This window comes from Alosa alosa, chromosome 14 (genome assembly GCF_017589495.1).
Source record: "Alosa alosa isolate M-15738 ecotype Scorff River chromosome 14, AALO_Geno_1.1, whole genome shotgun sequence".
NCBI lineage: Eukaryota > Metazoa > Chordata > Actinopteri > Clupeiformes > Clupeidae > Alosa > Alosa alosa.
The window spans coordinates 13257651-13279663 of NC_063202.1; the positions used below are offsets into that span (position 1 = coordinate 13257651).

Here is a 22013-nt window from a genome sequence, read left to right on the forward strand (position 1 = left end):
AATTCAAACGGCAAACATCACTGATACCTCCAGGTCATTCCCCTCCAATAGGAACCTTCCCAATTCGAAAAGCAATTCGAATTAAACCTCAGTGTGAAATAGGTGTGTGTGTGTGTGTGTGTAAAAAAAATAAACCTCAGTGTGAAATAGGTGTGTGTTAAGCAGGTTCTCTAGGGGAAGTGTCCTTTTCTCTGTGTGTTAAAAAAAATAGGCCCAGCCAGAACCCAGTCTATGGACTTGGACTCCCTGAGGCCCTCTAGAAAGCCCTTTGGGTGTGAGGCCCTCTAGAAAGCCTGGGTGTAATGGACGGGAGATCAGTTAGAGGTCTTAAACTCTAAATCAGTTTAAGCTTTCTTTTGCCCCCACCCACTACCACATTTTAGATTATTACCTTGTATATATTCTTATTGTTATCATTATTGCTTTGATCAGGGATGTACTTTGTCTTATTATTTTTATTTTTTATTATCATTATTTTATTTACTATTATTTTATTTTTACAGCACTTAATAAATTGACAGTGATTCCTGTGGGACTACATATGTAAATTAGCCCAAGGCTAACTCTGGTGCGATGCATACAATGTTTACATTTATGTTTTATTTGCACACTGTCCCTTACAAATAAATTGAAAATTGAATAAATTGACATTGACAGCAGCATGTGGAGTGTGCAGGCTACCCAAAGTACCCCTGGCTGCAGCTTGCAGATCGGGGCTGGGCTCAATGTGGGGCAGAGTGCAACGTTGAGCTCAGCCCAAAACCAGCTCGTCATACCCGTTGACCTCTCTGTGTCCGGCTCTTCTCGGCTACCATGGCATCATACCTGCAGTTCCTCTAACTGACCAGTAGAGGCATCATACCTGCCGTTCCTCTAACTGACCAGTAGAGGCATCATACCTACAGTTCCTCTAACTAACCCACCAGGTATGATTCGCAATAGGGCTCATTGTCCTTTAAGATGTGTGGATTGGCAAAAGGGCTCATGTCTGTACCCAACCCTCTCTCTCACACACACACACACACACAGTGTCACACAGTCACACGTGCTAGCACGCAAACACACACACTTACACACAGACACAATATTAGTCAGTTTGTGTTGAAATGTGTTCAACTTTCGTACGCACACACACGCAGACACAATATTAATCAGCTTGTGTTGAGATGTGTTCAGCTCTTTAATATCATAAAAGAAATGATTAGATACAATCAGCTGTTCCACCTGGTTACCATGAAGATTTTGTTTCTTGCTTCAAATTTGCATAACAATCTAGTGTTCTCAGTAACCATGGCTACGACTGGGGCCACACCCAGAAGAGCAGAATTTGGTCGATTAGACGAGACGCCTCGATTGGCTGGAAGGCTTGTGTTAGCGCCATACACACTCTTACACACACACACATACACACACAGTCTTACACACAGACACACACGGCAGTGTAAGGCTTCCTGGACGCTCTCCCTCTTTCAGACACACACAAATACAGAATAAAACTTTGTAAAAAAGATAGGTCATAGGTCATGCATACACACAGGATGGAAACTCACTTATTAAAAAAATAAACACACTCATTTGAAGGCCACTTGTGTGGGTAATAACCTCCTCCCTCTTCCCCTCTCTCCTCCCCCTCTCCTCTCCTCCATCTCTGTCTCTTCCCTCATCCTTTTTTCTCTCCTTTTGAGGATTGTGTCTCTGCTGCTGTCAATCACCACCAGGCAGATTAATGCACGGTCACGAGGCCTGTCTCTCTCTCTCTCTCACACACACACACACACACACACACTCACAGAAACTCCCACACACACTCTCTATCACATACATTCTCTCTCTCACATACACACTCACTCGAGGGGTGGGCTTTATGATTGAGATTCTCAGAAGTTTGAATTTTTTCGTGCATTCCTTAAAATCACTATTATCATCATTAAAATAATAATTATTATTACTTCATTATCCACACATGCACACACACACAACCCTCTACCCATTGATTGAACTGTGTGTGTGTGTGTGTGTGTGTTTTCATAAACTCAGGTCTGTACATGATTAAACAGCTGGCTGTGTTTTACTCATCTTCAAGTACTCTCTGTTGTCACCTCTTTCTCTCTTCACACTCACACTCACACTCACACTCACACTCACACTCACACTCACACTCACACTCACACTCACACACACACACACCTCCCCATGGGTTTACAGTTAACTCTCACACACACACACAAGGCTCCATCACACACACTACCACTCTCCTCTGGTCTCATTTGAAGTCGGCAAAGTTGGTAAAGGCGTCACGAGACCCCATCACACATACACACACTCCCATTCTCCGCTGGTCTCATTTAAAGTTGGCGAAGTCAGCGAAGGCGTCCGGTTTGGCCGCTGGCGTGGCGCCCATTCCCATTGTACCCATGCCCATCCCCATGTTGCCGGGCAACCCCATCCCCATGTTGCCAGGCAACCCCATGCCCATGTTGCCGGGCATCCCCATGCTCATGTTCATTCCCATCATACCCATAGTGGGCATTCCCATGGCAACTCCGGTTCCTGGCATCATGTGGTTGCCCGGCGCCCGGATGGCACCGCCACCCTGCATGCCCAGATTCATGCCAGCAAAGCCCTGGGTTACCATGCCAACCGGAGCCTGCTGCACACCTGTGGGGCAGAACAGAACACACATCATCATATGACTCCGACACCAGGTGTGTGTGTGTGTTAAAGTCTGACGAGTGAGCATGTGTGTGTGTATCTGTGTGTGTGTGTGTGTTAAACTCCAACGCCAGACTGTGTGTGTTAGACTCCAACACGAGTGTGTGTTTGTGTGTGTGTGTGTGTTGTGTGTGTGTGTGTGTGTTAGACTCCAACACGAGTGTGTGTGTGTGTGTAGACTCCAACACGAGTGTGTGTGTGTGTGTGTGTGTGTGTGTGTTAGACTGACATGTAGTGCCATTTGCCATTTAGAGTTTCAGCCGCCGCCAGCCAATAATTTTATAAGCCAAATTAAGCCGCCATCTGATAAACTTTGGCTGAGCCAGCTAGAACTATTTGCATCCAATAATAATTCTATCAAACACGTAGAGACATACACACACGATAAACGATAAGCAACATCTATTTCCCACTGGATTCACCACAGCACAGTCTTGTTCTCGTTGCTATAATACACAGGACTCAGTGAATTGATGACCAATTCAAATTGCGTGTGTGTGTGTACCATACAGCATCATGCTCAGCGTAGGCTGCTGTGGTTTGAGGGGCGGGTGTGTGTGTGTGTGTGTGTGTGTGTGTGTGTGTGTGTGTGTGTGTGTGTGTGTGTGTGTGTGTACCATGCTGCATCATGCTCAGTGTAGGCTGCTGTGGTTTGGGGGGCGTGGGGGACAGCAGGTCCAGGCTGATGTTGATGTTGGAATCAGACCATGTGGTGGGAACACCACCAGCTTTAGGACCCTGCAGAACACCCGCCTTCTGCCCCATAGCCTGAGGGACCAGAGGATCTCCTAGACTCAGGGGCTACACACACACACACACACACACACACACACACACACACACAGTTTCACTTTTTTCAGTTAAAACTGTAGCATAAATGTAAATAACATACACGTGTGATATAAAATGCAAGATTATGCGCTATAGAAGAAGATGCATAAGTACAGGTACTACATGTGTGATATAAAATGCAAGATTATGCACTTTATAAGAAGATGCATAAGTACAGGTACTACCTCTATGCACAAATTAGCATCAGGTGTGTATGTAGCATGTGTATGCACAGGGTTAGGCATGCATATGCATCTGCGCACACACGTGCGTCTCTGTGTGTGTGTTTGTGTGTGTGTTTGTGTGTGTGTGTGTGTGTGTGTGAGTGAGTGTACCTGTGATTGAGACTGTGGCAGGTTGCTGGAGTTGGTTGCCATGGAGAAGGCGATGCTCTGAGAGGCAGAGAGTGATGCGCTCTGAGGGGCGGGGCTAAAGAGATCAAACAGTTCTGAGGAGGCCGGCGCCGACATCACAGGGTCAGAGGTCACGGGGGCGGAGCCAAACAAGTCAACTCCAGATGTGGGGGGGCTCCATCAGGGAAAGCATTCCATCCTCCGAAATCACTGGAGGAGACTACACACACACACACACACACACACACATATTAAAAAACACTGGGTATATTGTAAATATTATATATACTGTGTTTGGTGTGTATGTTTCTGAGTGCAAGTGTGAGTGTGTTTTTGTGTGTGTGTGTGTGTGTGTGTGTGTGTGAGGGGGATGGGTAGAGCTTTACCAGGTGCTGAAGGAAGACTTGCTGAAGCTGTTGCAGATGAGAAGTCTGCAAACAGGTCTACACACACACACACAAACACAGACACACAAACACACAAGAACACAGATTTAAACTGCGTAAAGACATGAAAACCATTTACAGTTTACATAACGAGCTGTGTCCAGGTGAGCGTGTCAGTATTTGTGTGTGTGTGTGTGTGTGTGTGTGTCTAAGTGAGCGTGTGTGTGTCCAGGTGAGCGTGTTTGTGTGTGTGTGTCCAGGTGAGCGTGTGAGGATGTGTGTGTGAGGATGTGTGTGTATGTGTGTGTGTCCAGGTGAGTGTGTGTGTGTTTGTGTTTGTATCCAGGTGAGAGTCTGTGTGTCCAGGTGAGTGTGTTGTGTGTGTGTTTGTGTCCAGGTGAAAGTGTGTGTGTGTGTGTCCAACTGGTCGGGGTTTGAACCGTCAACCCTCTGGTTACAAGTCCGAAGCGCTAACCAGTAGGCCACGGCTGCCCCATGCGTGTGTGTGTGTGTGTGTGTGTGTGTCCAGGTGTGTGTGTGTGTGTGTGTGTCCAGGTGTGTGTGAGCGTGTGTGTGTTCAGATGAGTGTGTGTGTGTGTATATGTGTGTATATATGTGTGTGTATCCAGGTGAGAGTGTGTATGTGTGTGTCCAGATGAGTGTGTGTGTGTGTGTGTCCAGGTGAGTGTGTGTGTGTGTGTGTGTGTCCAGGTGAGTGTGTGTGTGTCCAGGTGAGTGTGTGTGTGTTTTACCTGTGCTGGTGGGTGCAGCCTGGGTGGGTGTGGCCTCCACGGTGAACAGATCCACCAGGCCAGCTCCTGATTGGCTAGGGGCCTCTGGCTTCTGCAGAGGAGCATTGTGGGATACAGGTAAAAAAAAAAAAGGCAACGATACCAACTAGTGATTACTGGGGGTACTGATACTGATCATACGGGTGTGTGTGAGTGTGTGTGTGTGTATGAGTGTGAGTGAGTGTGTATGTGAGTGTGAGTGTGTGTGTATGTATGAGTGTGAGTGTGTATAGGTCACCTTGGAGCTGGTGGAGCTGGTGGAGTTGGCGGTGTGTGTGTGAGTGTGTGTGGGTCACCTTGGAGCTGGTGGAGTTGGCGGTGTGTGTGTGTGTGTGTGTGTCACCTTGTGTGGTGCCCGGTGTGTGAGTGTGTGTGTGTGTGAGTGAGTGTGTGTAGGTCACCTTGGAGCTGGTAGAGCTGGTGGAGTGGGCGGGGCTTGAGTCTCCGGTGTAGCCGGCCGCCGCCCCTAGGTCCACTTTCTTGGAGGGCACGCCCCCTCTCTTGCGTGTTGCCGTGGTTTCTGTTGCCTGGACGATTTGCACACTCTTGGTTGTCACGGTTTCCTCTTCATCTTTAAACTCCCCTCTGCTGGACTGGCCATTCTGCTGGCCCCGCCCCCGCTCTTCTTCCGTGTCGCTACGAGCAACAGAGACCACACCTTCCCTCATCTATTATCCACCCACATCATCATCACTTCATACACATACTGATGGTGTGTGTGTGTGTGTGTGTGTGTGTGTGTGTGTGTGTGTGTGTGTGTGTGTGTACCTGAATCTGTCGGGGGAGTCGTCTCTGGGTTTGTTGCGGAAACGACTGATGGTGTGTGTGTGTGTGTGTGTACCTGAATCTGTCGGGGGAGTCGTCTCTGGGTTTGTTGCGGAAGCGGCTGACGGCGTCCTCGATGCTGGACCCGATGCGTCCGCTGATCTCGCCCACCTTCTCGCTGAAGGGAAACGCCCCCTTCTGCTCCCAGTCCGAGTCCCAGCGACGCCCTTTACCGTCACTCTCATCAGCTGCACACACACACACACACACACACACACACACACACACACACACACCGATTCAACCATCAACCATTAAACGTTTGTACCACAGTCTCATTGGTTTTATAGAAGTCCATAGTTTTAAAGAAAATCAGTATTTTCTCTAGAAATATAATCCTTTGTTAATGTTGTCCCAAAAGTCTCCAAAACAAAAGGCCATGACAATAATAAGAACAAGGCGTGTTTGTATTTTTGTGTCATTTTCATGCAACTGAAATGTTATGTGGGGTAGCTAGTAGGACCATTAAAATGGACATTTAATTTATCTGGACATTTAGTGTGTAGAGTACCAATATTGACCCAAGTCCCATTCACAGAATAAATGCATGTAGTTACAGGTGTTTTGGGAACATAACACCATTATAAAAGTAGTCTAGAGGAATACGCCTGGATTCAGGGGAAAATAGGGCGAGGGGAATGTCTCTGATTTCGAACAAAGCTTTTTTCAATAGCCAATCGCAGAGAGGTGGCAGAGCTTGTGAGTATGCACATGTACTGGGTTTTTAATGAAAATACCGCCGACAGCGACCTAACAACCAAAACAATGGTGTTTAGTTTGCCTTTTTAGCCATCTCTGGCTAGCAAAAGAGACATAACTTCTGCAGAGGTTTAAAGCAAATGTAAAGCAAACTTCAAAATCGACTCTAAACATGCTTCAATTACGTTTGTATCAGTAGCCATTTCGCACTGGTTTCAGTAGGAACTTTTGCCCATGAACACATTGGAAGTGAGATCAGTGGGCGTCTCTGAAAGTAGCTGTTTTCTGGTTGTGAAGGTTTTGGCCCAGAAGTTCGTTCATGATGCGAGCTTCTGGGTACTCAGATTATTATAAAAGGAGCAAAAAACTATTCTGTGTTTCACCTAAGGGAGGCCCTAAAATCTCTTGTTTATTGTAAATGTTTATTTTGGTATTCCCAAAACACCTGTAACTACGTGCATTTATTCTGTGAATGGGACTTGGTACAAAGTGCTACCCCACATACCATTTCAGTTGCTTGAAAATGACACAAAAATACAAACACGCCTTGTTTTACCTTTACATTGACATTAATAAACTGATGTATTTGAAGAGGAAATAATGACTGATACCAAATGAAAAAAACAAAACTGTTTTTTAATACCCTTAATATCACACTTAATGCACATCTTTCCGAAATCTAGGGCCCTTTCGGAAGCCAGGAGACATTTAGTACAGACTTTAAATTGTTTACATGTGCTACGAGTTCTCCCTCCCTAGAAAATCTGAGGAGGCTAGGGAAAATATTTGTCAAGATATTAATGCCCAAACGGCGTGTGTTTTTCAAGCTGTAAAAATTAAAGAATTTCAAGGTCTGGAAAAGATATGAAGACCGAAGATTTGCACAGAAATATTTCACAGGCCTTGGTTTTGCCTTGGTGTGTGTGTGTGTGTGTGCGCTCACCGTAGCCCCTGTAGCTCCCCATGCTGTCTGAGGACACCCCTATGTACTTGTCCTTGTTCTTCTTGGCTTTTTTGCGCTCCTCCCTCAGACGGTCGTCATCCTGCACCAGCTCCGTCAGCTCCTTGACCTTCTGACGGACGTTAATGCCCTGGTCCTTACCGTTCTCGTCTGACACACACACACGCACACGCACACATGAACACGCACGCCCACGCACACACATATACACGCACACAGAGATTAGCACCCAAATGGGAGTGTGGACTATAAGTAACCTTATGTAGTGTGGATTATAAGTAACCTTATGTAGTGTCTAGTGTGGATTATAAGTAACTTTATGTAGTGTGGACTATGGGCCCGTCCCAATACCTCCCCTTCCCCTAGATTTTTGCGTGTCCCATTACTTTAGGGAGCAAGCGGAAGTGTTATTTTCCCCTTTAAAATCAACCCTCAAAATATAGCCAGGACCGATGCAGGCTTAAAACGAAGTGGGAGATGAAATTACCCAGGACACCGTGCAAGCTCAGCGAGCTGGCCAAATTTTTCAACCAAGATGGCTGACACTAGCCTAGAAATCTAGACGCGCCCCTAGCGGCAGCAAATTACATTTGGACATTTAGTGTGTAGAGTACCAATATTGACCCAAGTCCCATTCACAGAATAAATGCATGTAGTTACATTTGCTGCCAGTTACATTTGCTGCCAGGGCTAGTCTAGCAACTCTCCGTTGGCTTGTGAGCTCCAGAAATTGAAACTCAATCAGGCCAATGAAATCATGTATAGAGTCGTTAGGTGGGCTTAACATAATGATTGATGGCAGAGTTGCAACGGTTTGGCTTGAATTCCCTGCTACTTGAAAACAAATAAGATGGATGTTGCTGTTGGCAAACAGTGTGACACGAGTTAAGCTTTTATTAAGTTGGCAAACGTTTGAACTAGCCAACTAGCTCCGCTGGTGGGAAGCGCATGGGACTCATGGCGCTGCGCTGTCCTATTTGCGTGCAGAGGGAATTTGAAAGACAACTGATTATCCCGCCCCTCGGACTGAGCACTGCGAACAGTGAGTGCCCAGACCCTACATTTTAATGTGGGTCTGGCTCGTCAGGCTAGCCTGACACCGCTGGAAAGGAACAATTGCATTGCTCATATATTTTCGCAAATAAGCATATTAAAATTTTGAAATATGTTGGAATATGTTAGTTTGATGCACATCCAATGGACTGTTGTTTGAACACTGATGTTAGAAAATATCTCACGAAGCTATCTGACGATGTTCATGATATCTGCTGAGTGCTTTGAGAGAGTCTGCCCATCAAATAACGTTATATATCTGATCTGGGTAGTTTTGTCAATATTTAGGATGTGTGTTCCGGCGTTCACATGAACACGAATATCTCTGTTGATTAACCAGACGTAGATAAACCAACACAGCCCACACAACAGTCAACACGACATGTTCCTGAATGAAAATAGTAGAAGGCTACTACCAGTAGACTACTACCAGTAGGTGAGCACGTTCGCTACGCGCAGGTTATACAGGTGTGTGTATGTGTGTGTGTACCTATGCTGTGTTAACTCTCTATAGAGCACAGGTCATACAGGTGTGTGTGTGTGTGTGTGTGTGTGTGTATGTGTGTACCTATGCAGTGAAAACTCTCTATAGAGCGCAGGTCATACAGGTGTGTGTGTGTGTGTGTGTGTGTGTGTGTGTACCTATGCAGTGAAAACTCTCTATAGAGCGCAGGTCATACAGGTGTGTGTGTGTGTGTGTGTGTGTGTGTGTGTGTGTGTGTGTGTGTGTGTGTGTGTGTGTGTACCTATGCAGTGGTAGCTCTCTATAGAGCGCAGGTCATATAGGTGTGTGTGTGTGTGTGTGTGTGTGTGTACCTATGCAGTGGTAGCTCTCTATAGAGCGCAGGTCATACAGGTGTGTGTGTGTGTGTGTACCTATGCAGTGGTAGCTCTCTATAGAGCGCAGGTCGTACAGGTGTTCTCTGGAACTGGTGACGACTCGCTCGGAGCCATTTTTAATCAAGTAGGCCAACAGCAACAAGGACTGCTCACACACACACACACACACAGACACACACACAGACACACACAGACAGACAGACAGACAGACAGACAGACAGACAGACACACAATAATCAACACTGGTTATGAAAAGATCATTAGACAGTAAATTATTAGACACAAATGGATATCAGATGCAGGTCTGAACACACACACACACACACACACACACCTTATAGACTCTTCTCCAGTTCTTCTTGTTGTCTTTGAGCATTCTGTTCCACAGCATGTTCATCACTTCAGGAAACTGCTCATACATGAATGTGGCTCTGAAGACACACACACACACAATTATTAACCTACAATTACCCTACATGCACACACCCACCATCAAAACTACAGACAAATAAACACTAATATGCATGCACACATACACACTCACAGACAGACAGACAGACAGACAGACACACACACACACACACACACACACACACACCTGGCGATCTCTCCCATGAGCTGCCCTGAGGGCCCCCAGGGGTCGTCGTTTGTGGCCTCCCGCACCTTGGACTCAATCTCAGTGTAGTTCATCACAACGTTAGTCCTGGGAACATCACACACACAGAGACAGACCACACACACAGCATTCATTTAACACACACACACACACACACACACACAACATTCATTTAACAACACACACAGCATTAATTTAACACACAAACACACAGAGACAGACCACACACACAGCATTCATTTAACAACACACACTGCATTCATTTAACACACACACGCACACAGAGACAGACCACACACACAGCATTCATTTAACAACACACACTGCATTCATTTAACACACACACACACACAGAGACAGACCACACACACAGCATACATTTAACAACACACACGGCATTCATTTAACACACACACACAGCATTCATTTAACAACACACACACACACACAGAGACAGACCACACACACAGTATTCATTTAACAACACACACGGCATCATTTAACAACACACACAGCATTCATTTAACAACACACACACATAGCATTAATTTAACAACACACACACACATCATTAATTTAACTTGCTGCCAGCTGTACAGGCAGAATCTTTTGTCATTTCCCACTGGGCCCGGACAAGGTTTTGGGCATTTGTTTATAAGTTTAATATTCACAATGGCAGCTATGTACACACCATTGTGGTTTTGTATTGTCTGATGACATAAGAGAGACAAAAATGCACTGATTGGGCCCTGACCAGGTTTGGCAAATTGATGTTCACAATGGCAGCTATGTAGCCTACCATATTTCAGTTATTTGCACAGATTTAGGTAAGTGAGTTGCATAGGCTTTTGGATGGATGCTTCTGTAATGCTTTGTGGTTTTGTATTGTTTGATGAATGAAAAAAATGTTAGTTATGCCGCTTACATAATGTAGCCTATAGTGCTTTTTTAATGTTTGATGACAGGATAGAGACATATGTAGGCTAACAATATAATTTTAAAGTCCTAATGATCAGCTTATTTGTATGTCGTCGTTTGTGGCCTCCCGCACCTTGGACTCAATCTCAGTGTAGTTCATCACAACGTTAGTCCTGGGAACATCACACACACAGAGACAGACCACACACACAGCATTCATTTAACACCAGGGCTTTGAACCGGTTCAAGGAACGAAGACGAAAACCGGGAACTTTTTGTATTTTACAGGCAACAGGAACGAAACCGGAAACGTTTTTATTTTTTATGTTCTGGAACAGGAACACTTATTTAAAAATAATGGTAACCGGTTAATACCGGCTTTATTTCGTTCCTCAAAGTTTTCGTTAAAAAAAAAAAAAAAAGTAATTATTTTCCTCAAGACGTTACCATGACGGCTGAGGTTCACTTCCTGTGTGACATCACATCAGACATTCGCTGACTGTATGGAGAGAAGGCGGTGGATTACAAAGTCTCCACTCCACATCTTAAATAAGGGGGGGTAAATTACGATCCATCGTTAATTAAAATGCTCATTCCAAACACAACAACAATAGCTATATTTGTCGACTCCCGTTAATGATGGACTAGCGAACATTTGGCTAAATGAAGCCAACACCTCTGTTTGCCTAATGCACAGATGGCTTGTTACGGTATGAGTAGGCCTACTGGATGGCCTTTCCCCAGTTGGAATTTGTTGTTGCTTTCGAGTGGCATAACCCGTGTCTTAATCATGTTGTTACGTTTGTGTGGACATTTTCTCTTTTAACAATAAACTACACATTTTGAAATAATTGTAGGCCTATTTAATTACTATTTTATTAATAATATAATTATTATTATTTAATAATGGTTGTAATATTATTACATTTGGTTTTAAGCTGGATGAGAAAGATGTGACATAATTCTATAGCATTAAACAGCTGACAGGAACTAAATTAACCGTTCCGGGAACAGTATTTTTTTGTTCTAACCGGTTCGGGAACGTCAATTTATTGGTGGAACTCATAAACGGAAACGTTATAATTCCGTTTCTGTTTGGAACAAACCGATTGGAAAAAAAAAATCGGTTCAAAGCCCTGTTTAACACACACACACACACAGCATTAATTTAACACACACACACACAGACAGACAGACCACACACACAGCATTCATTTAACAACACACACAGCATTCATTTAACACACACACACACACACAGCATTCATTTAACAACACACACAGCATTAATTTAACACACACACGCACACAGAGACAGACCACACACACAGCATTCATTTAACAACACACACACATTCATTTAACACACACAGCAGGGGACATTTACACAACAGCGTTCGTTTAACACATACACACACAGAGACAGACCACACACACAGCATTCATTTAACAACACATACACACAGACAGACCACACACACAGCATTCATTTAACAACACACACACATACACACAGACAAACCACACACACAGCATTCATTTAACAACACACACTGCATCATTTAACAACACACACACATAGCATTAATTTAATAACACACACACATCATTAATTTAACTTGCCGCCAGCTGTACAGGCAGAATCTTTTGTCATTTCCCACTGGGCCCTGACAAGGTTTTGGCCATTTGTTTATAAGTTTAATATTCACAATGGCAGCTATGTACACAACATTGTGGTTTTGTATTATCTGATGACATAAGAGAGACAAAAATGCACTGATTGGGCCCTGACCAGGTTTGGCAAATTGATGTTCACAATGGCAGCTATGTAGCCTACCATATTTCAGTTATTTGCACAGATTTTAGCTAAGTGAGTTGCATAGGCTTTTGGATGGATGCTTCTGTAATGCTTTGTGGTTTTGTATTGTTTGATGAATGAAAAAAATGTTAGTTATGCCTTTTTACATAATGTAGCCTATAGTGCTTTTTTAATGTTTGAAGACAGGATAGAGACGTATGTAGACTAACAATATAATTTTAACGTTATTAACGGTTCAGGAACTTTTTTTTTTTTGTTCCTATCGGTTCAGGCACGTCAATTTTAGGGTTTAGGGAACATTTAGGGAAACGTTAAAATACTGTTTCTGTTCAGAACGAACCAATTGGGAGAAAATTCTGGTTCAAAGCCCTGCCCAAAACACACACACACACAAGAAAAACCAGTTTGTCTAAGAAGGTCCTCTGGTGACAAAAGCACAGACCCAGTCCAGCTAGGGTGGGGCTGAGCCAGTGTGTGACAGAGGAGGGAGTGTGAGAGGAGGGTGTGTGTGTGTGTGTCACTGTGTGTGTGTCACCGTGTGTGTGTGATAGGAGCGAGAATGTGTGTGTGGGCACTAGGGCTACAGCACTTTGTTTAATTGATTAGTTGTCAACTATTTTGGTAATTAATAAACGCATCTGGGTCATTTTTTAAAGAAAATACCTCAAAATTCAAAATTATCTTAAACTTCATTACATTCTGCCATATTTACTCTTAAACTGAACTGCTGGTCCTCTCACCCAACCTACTATACACCACAACATCAACATCACTATGCCAAACCTCCTATACACCACAACATCAACATCACTATGCCAAACCTCCTATACACCACAACATCAACATCACTATGCCATCAACATCACTATGCCAAACCCACTATACACCACAACATCAACATCACTATGCCAAACCTCCTATACACCACAACATCAACATCACTCGTAAACGTCGCATCACTATGCCCGGCCCACTATACACCACGGCATCAACGTCACTGTGCCATCGAGGCGTCGCTATGCCACGCATCATACACCGCCAACATCAACATCACTATGCCATCAACGTCACTATGCCAAACCTCCTATGCGCCACAACGTCAACGTCACTATGCCAAACCTCCTATACACTACAACATCAACGTCCTCGTAAACCGTCATCACTATGCCAACCCCGCTATACACCGCAACATCAGCGTCACTGTGCCATCAACGTCACTATGTAGGGCCTCCTATACACAACAACATCAACATTAAAACTGACTTCCCGTCTCTTGCCCCTACCAGGGTAGCGAGAAATCCACGGGTCATGATCGATGACCAACTAACCTGATCACATTGCCTTCACTGAAAAAAATAAAATCTAACCAAGTGTTATTAATTTTATATTAGGATCAACAAATCTATTTGGTTTGAGATAGATAGATAGATACTTTATTGATCCCCATGGGGAGTTCAAAAGACAATTTTAAGGAGTCTTATCAGATCTTATGCCTGTTAAGATCTGGCTAGGGACAACAGATGGAAACTAGCACGTGTAGCTAACCCTGGCTTGTTTACAGCAAGTAACTTGTCTGTTGATTAATGAGCATAGAGTCCCGAAGCCATGACGTAGCGTTGTCAAGGCAGCAATTTCACTGGATCTAAACAAATCAATCTACCATTAGAAATCACCATAGCGGTGGCTTTCTTAATATATTTCAATCATTTTACAATGTTTCTAAGACGTTAGTATATTTTTTCTACACTGTAGGAATCACATACTACAACATATATTCATACCAACACGATCAAATTCGTGACTACAGAGTTTTATTTTAGCATGGGTTTCCTCCGTAAAAGAGACCTGCATGTAACTTCACAGCATGCGGTTAAAATCCTTAAATTCATAGGCGTGTTTTGGCTTTTTTTTTGGCAAAAGCGTCACTCTTAACAACCGCCAGTCTTTGATAAGACATTGAAATATCCACTGGAATTTTGTTTCTTTCTATTACACCTGCCAGGGGAATCCGTGTTATGTGGCTAAGCTGCTGCCTAGCAGGTAAAACATACGTTTTTTTTTTTTTTTTTTTTATTTGCAAACATCATTGACATTACAGAAAATGCAACCTCGACATGCACATGAATACTACATCGACAAACAGGCGTACATTACATAAACACATACTGTAAACTTAACAAGACATCACATTGACTTGGCTTCCACAAACATAACACAACATTAATAACAGAAAGGCTAAGGATGATTTGCGTCCAGGATGATTACAGATATGATTATCAGGGATGAAATTGATGACCGGAATGAAAAGAAAGGGGGGGATGGGGGGTGCGGATGGTAGCTCTAAAGTGTGAATGAGGTGGTGTTGGGATGGGGGGTGGGGATGGGGGTGAGTGGTAGTGAGTATGTGAGGATGTATGTGTGTGTGTGTGTGTGTGTGTGTCTTGCCGCATATGTATAAGGCTGGTTTGCTGTTGGGCCAGGAGGAGAGAAGCTGGAACATAGAGAGGGAGAGGGAGGTTCCAGAAGAGGAGTTGTAATTATTCTATTAATGATAAGTATAATAATAGGAATAACTGATTGCCTGGTTGATTGCCTGACTGATTGCCAACCTGGGCACCCATTAATGGCCACAGTTCCACCCAGCCCCTGCAGTTATACTGCGGCCTTGAGCTGACAGAGGGGAGGACCTGCGTGCCACCCTTCGCCTCAGGCCCCAGCATATGCACACATCCCCCACTACCACGACCAACCACACACCTCGCCCCCCAGACCTTCACCCAACACGCCCTCTTGACCTAAATATGTACAGTATGTGAATGGCTAGGTTGAGGGATCTATCTAGAATGTAGCATTAAAAAGTGGGCATGCATGGTGAATATCTGTCAGGATTTCCCCATGCACACCACACTTACCCTGTGTAAGATGTATGCCTCAACAATGTGTGCATTAAAATAAGTGAGGCATGCAGATAGACACCTAATGAGGCATCTACCTGCACTCCACTCTTAACCTAGCCTGTTTTGTTTTTTTGTTTATGTATGTCACCTAACATGTAGTGCGATTAAAAGAGAGTAAAGCGTGCTGTGTGCTTCCAGGACAAGGCGTGTGCATGGCATTATGAGGAGGGTGCACACCGGGGCCCAGGGCCAATAGATAACCCACAGGACCCAACCACTGCCAAAACCACACAGCGACCCGCCAGGACCGAAGTCTCCCAAGCCATCCAATGGGGCCCCGGCAGAATAACGATGGGAGAGGCAGAGAGAAAAGAGTGAAATTAGTAAAGTTATCAGAGAATGTAAATAAAAGGGGAGGGAAAGAAGGGGATGCTATTTATATTACTACTACTACTACTACTAATAATAATAATAATAACAATAATAGTTCCAGCTACCCTCCCTGCCTAGTGTTTGATGATATGTGTATCTGTTGATGAAGTGTGTTATGATCGTGTGGAGATGGAACTCAGGCAAAGAGGGTCAGGACTGTAAGTAGGTGATAAAGGGGTACCAAGGAGAGGTTGTATCCTGAGTATTGATTAAGTTTGTAGTTGATAGGTTTTCTAATGATATATAGTCTGTTAACAAGTTTTTCCAATGAGTGATGTGAGCTTTTTCTTAGATTTCCAGTTCATGAGGATTGTTTTCTTGGCGATAGTCAGCGCTACCAGTAGTGTTTTATTGCGGAGTTGCTTTAAATTGACTGTGGATGTATCACCAAGTATGCATAAGGAAGGGGATGCTGGGATGTGACAGCCAAAGATGGAAGAAGAGATTTTTGTGACACTCCACGCAGAAGTGGTTGATTGGAGTGCAATGCCAAACCGCATGAATGTATGTATCTGGGTTATTTTGTGTGCAGTGAGTGCAAAGATCCGAGCCAAACCCCATTTTTGCCAATTTATGTGCAGTGAAGTGGAATCTGTGAAGAACCTTGTATTGTATTAGTTGTAGATTACTATTCTTTGTCATGAGGTAGATGTTTTTTGCACATTTTGGTCCAGAAGTCGGCACCGGGGAGTAATTGATAAGTCTGATTCCCATTTGTGATATGGCAGGCCAATTGTTTTTTCTGAACAAGATATAATTTTGTAAATTTGGGAGAGTATTTTTTGGGAGAGGGAATATTAAGCAGCTCTGAGATTGGTGGGGAATGTCAAGGTTAGCTGTCTGGATGTTAATTTTTCCTAGGATAGATGATTTAATTTGCAGGTATTGTAAGAAGTGTTTACTCGATGCCGTGCTTCTGGACCAAACAGGAAAATGAGGCCAGATTATTGTCTTGAAGAATGTGTTGAAGGTGAGTGATGCCCTTTTCCCATCCATGTGTGAAAGTTAAGTGTTTTTTTATTGACGGTGAAATCTGGGTTATTCCAAATCGGGTGCGAATTGATGGTGCTATAGGTGAATCAGTGATGTGGTAGAATCTCCACCAGGCTGTCAGAGTAGCTGAAATTGTTGGGGCTTTGAAGGATGGATGTTTTTGACCGACTGACTGCAGAAAGGGAGATCTGAGATTTTAATTTCTTTACAGATTGTTTGTTCTAGGTCTAACCAGGTGTTGTCTGAGGGGGTGGGGTGTAGCCATTTGTGGATGAAGTGGAGCTGGTTGGCCAGGGCATAGTGCTGGAAGTGTGGGGCCTCTAGTCCTCCCATTGCTTTTTGGTTTTGGAGAGTGGCGAGTTTGATCCTTGGGGTCTTATCTTTCCAGTAGAATTTAGTGATTAATGAATCGAGACTTAAACCAGAGGGTGGTGGGCTGGGTTGGAATCATAGAGAATAGATAGTTTATTTTGGGCAGTATTGTCATTTTGATTACTGAGATTCTGCCCATGATGGATAATGGGAGGTTCTTCCAGCGTTGAAGGTCATCATCTATTGAAGTGAGTAGAGGGGAATAATTTAGGCTAAATAAGTCTGACAGCCTGGGGGGAGACTTTTATCCCTAAGTAAGTGATATAGTTAGTGCAGAGTGGGATAGGTGAAGAGTTGGCTGTCACATCCCAGCTGTTGGGATGTAATGGGAGAACTGCAGATTTATTCCAATTGATTGAGTATTCAGAAATTTTAGAGAATGTGTCAATGAGTTTGATGGTTTCTTCTACTGATGTTGTGGGGTCTTGAAGAAAGAGAAGAATGTCGTCAGCATAAAGGCTGATTTTGTGATGCATATATGGAGTCTGGACACCTTTGATGAGGGGGTTCTGACGGATGGCAGCTGCTAGGGGTTCAATGAAGATTGTAAATAGTGAGGGGGAGAGTGGGCAAACACGTTTAAATGGATATATTTATTTTTATTAGCTAGAAATGATGCCACATGTCTACATTCAATGCTATTTATGGCACTTCGAAAGTTTGTTTAGATCCAGTGATTCTGCCGTCATGGAAACTCTACGTCACACTTCGGGACTCTATTGTCCCTATCAAATAAACAAACAAACAAACACACAAATTTGCTCAACGCACTGGCAGCCAAATTTGCTTGTTTTCAGGATGAGACGGCTTAAAAACTCTTCTTCAATTAAGTTACATGATTTTATGAGAAAACACTAGGTAAGTGTCTCTCTACTGAAAACAATACCAACTAGATTTTTTGATCTTGATAGAAGATTAATAACCCTTTAGATTAGGTTAGATTTCATTAAATAAGCAGGTTTTGATATAAGATTAATAACCCTTTATCTGAAACTTAAACACACGTGGGGAAACTGAACAGTCTAGTAGGCTATGATAAATTAGCAAATTAAGCTACTTTGTTTACAATATTTTCATTCAGACTTATGTGCACATTTATTTATTTGAGTGTTTTTCATGATTGTGTTGCTATTTCTTTTCTCTTTTTGCTTTGATTGATAACTGAGGTGATTAAAATCAGAGGAAGGTTAATTTTAAAATAAAAGTGTTTAAATTGAACTTTTTTTCCTTCTGGTCCTTATCTGAAATAGATTTTTTTAAAAATCAGTAATTATCGATATCGACTGATATGAAATACTTATATCGTGATACAGTTTTCAGCCATATCGCCCAGCCCTACCCATCATGACACCATATTACCCACCATGACACCATATTACCCACCATGACACTATATTACACTACATTAGCCATCATGACACCATATTACCCACCATGACACTTATGCACATATCCATAGAACTTTTTATTTATTATTTTTGATTTCTCCTCCATCTACCCATGTGCTTGATTGCCTAGCCTTTCTGCCCCATCCATCCCCAACACACACCTTACATCACACACTGTCATCACTTCACATACATACAGCACACTGCTTGCTACAGTAAGCAGCACACTTGCTTGCCCCCCACCCCATCCCATACACAGCACATTGTCTTCAGGATCTTCTCCAACACACATCCTCTACATACTTACAGCACACTGCCCCCACCTACCCACACACACACACCACACACACACAGTCACTGCTCCACTCCCCTCCCGCCCACACACACACACATCTTCACTGTCATCACTCACATACATTACATACAGTACTCTGCTTGCAATAGTAAGTATTGTTGGTGCCCCCACCCAATCCCAATCCTCCCCACCTTTTTTATGCAGCCCTTGCCACTTAATCTACTAAACCCCTCTTCTACTGCACTTTACCCCCCCATTAATGCACAAATAGGCTGACACCAGACATAATTTCACTGCATTTCTTACTTCCAGTAACTATATGCATGTGACAATAAACTTCCTTGTATCCTTGTATGACACTACACTACATTACCCATCATGACACTATATTACCCACCATGACACTATATTACCCATCATGCCACTATCATGACATCATATTACCCACCATGACATTATATTAAGTATATAAGTATATAAGTATAAGTATACTCTTTTGATCCTGTGAGGGAAATTTGGTCTCTGCATTTATCCCAATCTATGAATTAGTGAAACACACTCAGCACACAGTGAACGCACAGTGAGGTGAAGCACACACTAATCCCGGCGCAGTGAGGTGCCTGCAACAACAGCGGCGCTCGGGGAGGACTGAGGGGTTAGGTGCCTTGCTCAAGGGCACTCCAGCCGTGCCTACTGGTCGGGGTTCGAACCGGCAACCCTCCGGTTACAAGTCCAAAGCGCTAACCAGTAGGCCACGGTTGCCCCAATCATATTACCCATCATGACACTATATTACCCATCATGACACTATATTACCCATCATGACACCATATTTGAGTGTGCATGTAAGGCACCATGATTCATGATACCTTTCTAGTCTCCGTGCACCGAGCAACACTATATCTGAGTGTGCATGCATATGCCGATGTAAATAATAATAAGACATTTTATTTATAAGCGTCTTTTAAGTCACCCAAGGACACGGTACAATTAAAAGGTTAAGGATGTTAAACAGCACAGACAGACATTACAAACACAGAGGACATTGTACAATTAAGAGTTGAAGACGCTACACACTACATACAGACTGAGACACAGAGACAGATGACACTGCACACCAGAGAAAAGGAATACACACACAGGGCAAAGTGAAAAGAAGAAATTGTAAGAAAAATAAAATGAAAATAAGAAACATTATAAAAACAGTTATGAAGCAGTGGAATGTGTCAGGAATGTAAGTGTGTGCATTATTGTAGGTGTTTGCGTGTGTATGCATGCCTGCATTCTTTTGAGTGTGCTTGTATGTGTGTGTCTCTGTACCACTGTAAGACCACTGTGTGGTTGCTTGTACTTGATGTTTTGTTTCATCATCAGACAGTAATCTACAATCTGATGGCTCAGTAGAACGGATGTCCTGATGTCAAAACAAACTACTTTCGTGAGTGTGTGTGTGGTTTCAGCAAGGGGGAGTGACAAAGCTTTAGAGGTTGAGTTAGTCATTTAAACACTGATAGGCCTACAACTTATGCCAATATTCAAACTGTATCCCCCACCCAACACACACACACAGGTGTTTTTGCTTCCTAAATACCAGTCACTTCACTAGTTTGTAACTGTTCACTTACCGCGGAAGTCAGATAAAAGTGTTTGACCTGGCAGTGACCTAAGAGTATCTGCCCTGCAAGCTTCAGTTCACTGGCACGTTAAAGAGCGTTCGCGCCCGGTGTCGTCTACCAGGGGCCTTGTGCCAACCGTCCGCACTAAAGTACTGAACTAATACACACGCGCACCTGCGCCAGGTACTCTTTTCATATGATAATTTCAACCGCTGGACAACAACTGGGGACCCGGAAGTCAGCTAGCGAGTCGCCTGACAGGCTGTTAAAGATAAACGTCGGGAGCATTCTTTACGAGTGCGACCGCATAATATCCCTCTGCTAAAATAATTTCTGAACTGTCTAACCGAGGCCGCCCCGACCAGTCTTGAGAAAGTGCCCGCAGCAACATGCTGATGACATGTCATTGACCAACGGGCCGAGCTGGCAACTTCAGCTAGCTAATTACAGTAGCCTGCTGTTACATCACAACACTATCGGCCTGAACGTGTAGCTTAACAAAATGGGAAACCATGTATTAGATTAAAAATATACACACAACGGGAAATAACATATCCTTCAAACTTTCATAAGAGGCGAATGACAAGCCAGTCGCCACCGCAAAGTTTGTTGTAACCAGTAGCTAGATGGAGTCCTAGCCAGCTAATTTCAACACTTTGCAAACGTCACAAGTTAGCAGTTGTTAGCTAGCTCTCTATTAGCTTATTTACACTAACAGTAGCTAACTTGCATAATTGATAGTCAAGTTCATGACAATGGTTATTGGCTATTACGTTAACCAACTTAGCAAAGCTACTTCTTATAAGATATGGGACGGATACATGAATGGTAAAACTTTTTCGTTTCCACCACCTAGCCACTTAGCTTAGCATAGCACCTGAACACAAAACAGCGACGTGACGTCAGACACTGGGTACGTGTCTTTCTGAAACAGGTACAAACTTCACATACCCCCAAAACATTAAGATATTCGGCGCTTTAGACGCCGCAGTACTCACGCTTTATCGACCAACTCCCTAACTTTCCACATGTTCAGCATTTTGGCTCCTTTAAGAGAGGCTTTCCGCCACAAGAACCAGAGTTTCTTTCTCGCCTGTTCACCCCAGTGACTGAAGCAGGCGGGCTGTCACCCAGAGGAAACCTTGAACTCGTCGAACTAGCCACCTCTTCCTACACTCCCAGCTGCTGCCGGGCCGCCAGGTTACTACGGAGACGC

The 22013-nt window shown here is 43.6% G+C and overlaps 1 protein-coding gene across 1 annotated transcript; it reads right to left on the reverse strand.

The window, feature by feature from the left end:
• Positions 1 to 1156: 1156 nt before the first annotated feature.
• On the reverse strand, positions 1157 to 22003 carry clint1a (clathrin interactor 1a). The gene is given in 13 exon segments (XM_048262430.1): positions 1157 to 2658; positions 3330 to 3513; positions 3879 to 4063; positions 4066 to 4116; positions 4283 to 4339; positions 5035 to 5125; positions 5475 to 5709; positions 5915 to 6086; positions 7541 to 7708; positions 9488 to 9596; positions 9786 to 9882; positions 10050 to 10154; positions 21796 to 22003. Coding segments are annotated over 13 exon segments (1812 nt in total). The 5' UTR covers positions 21837 to 22003; the 3' UTR covers positions 1157 to 2341.
• Positions 22004 to 22013: the final 10 nt, after the last annotated feature.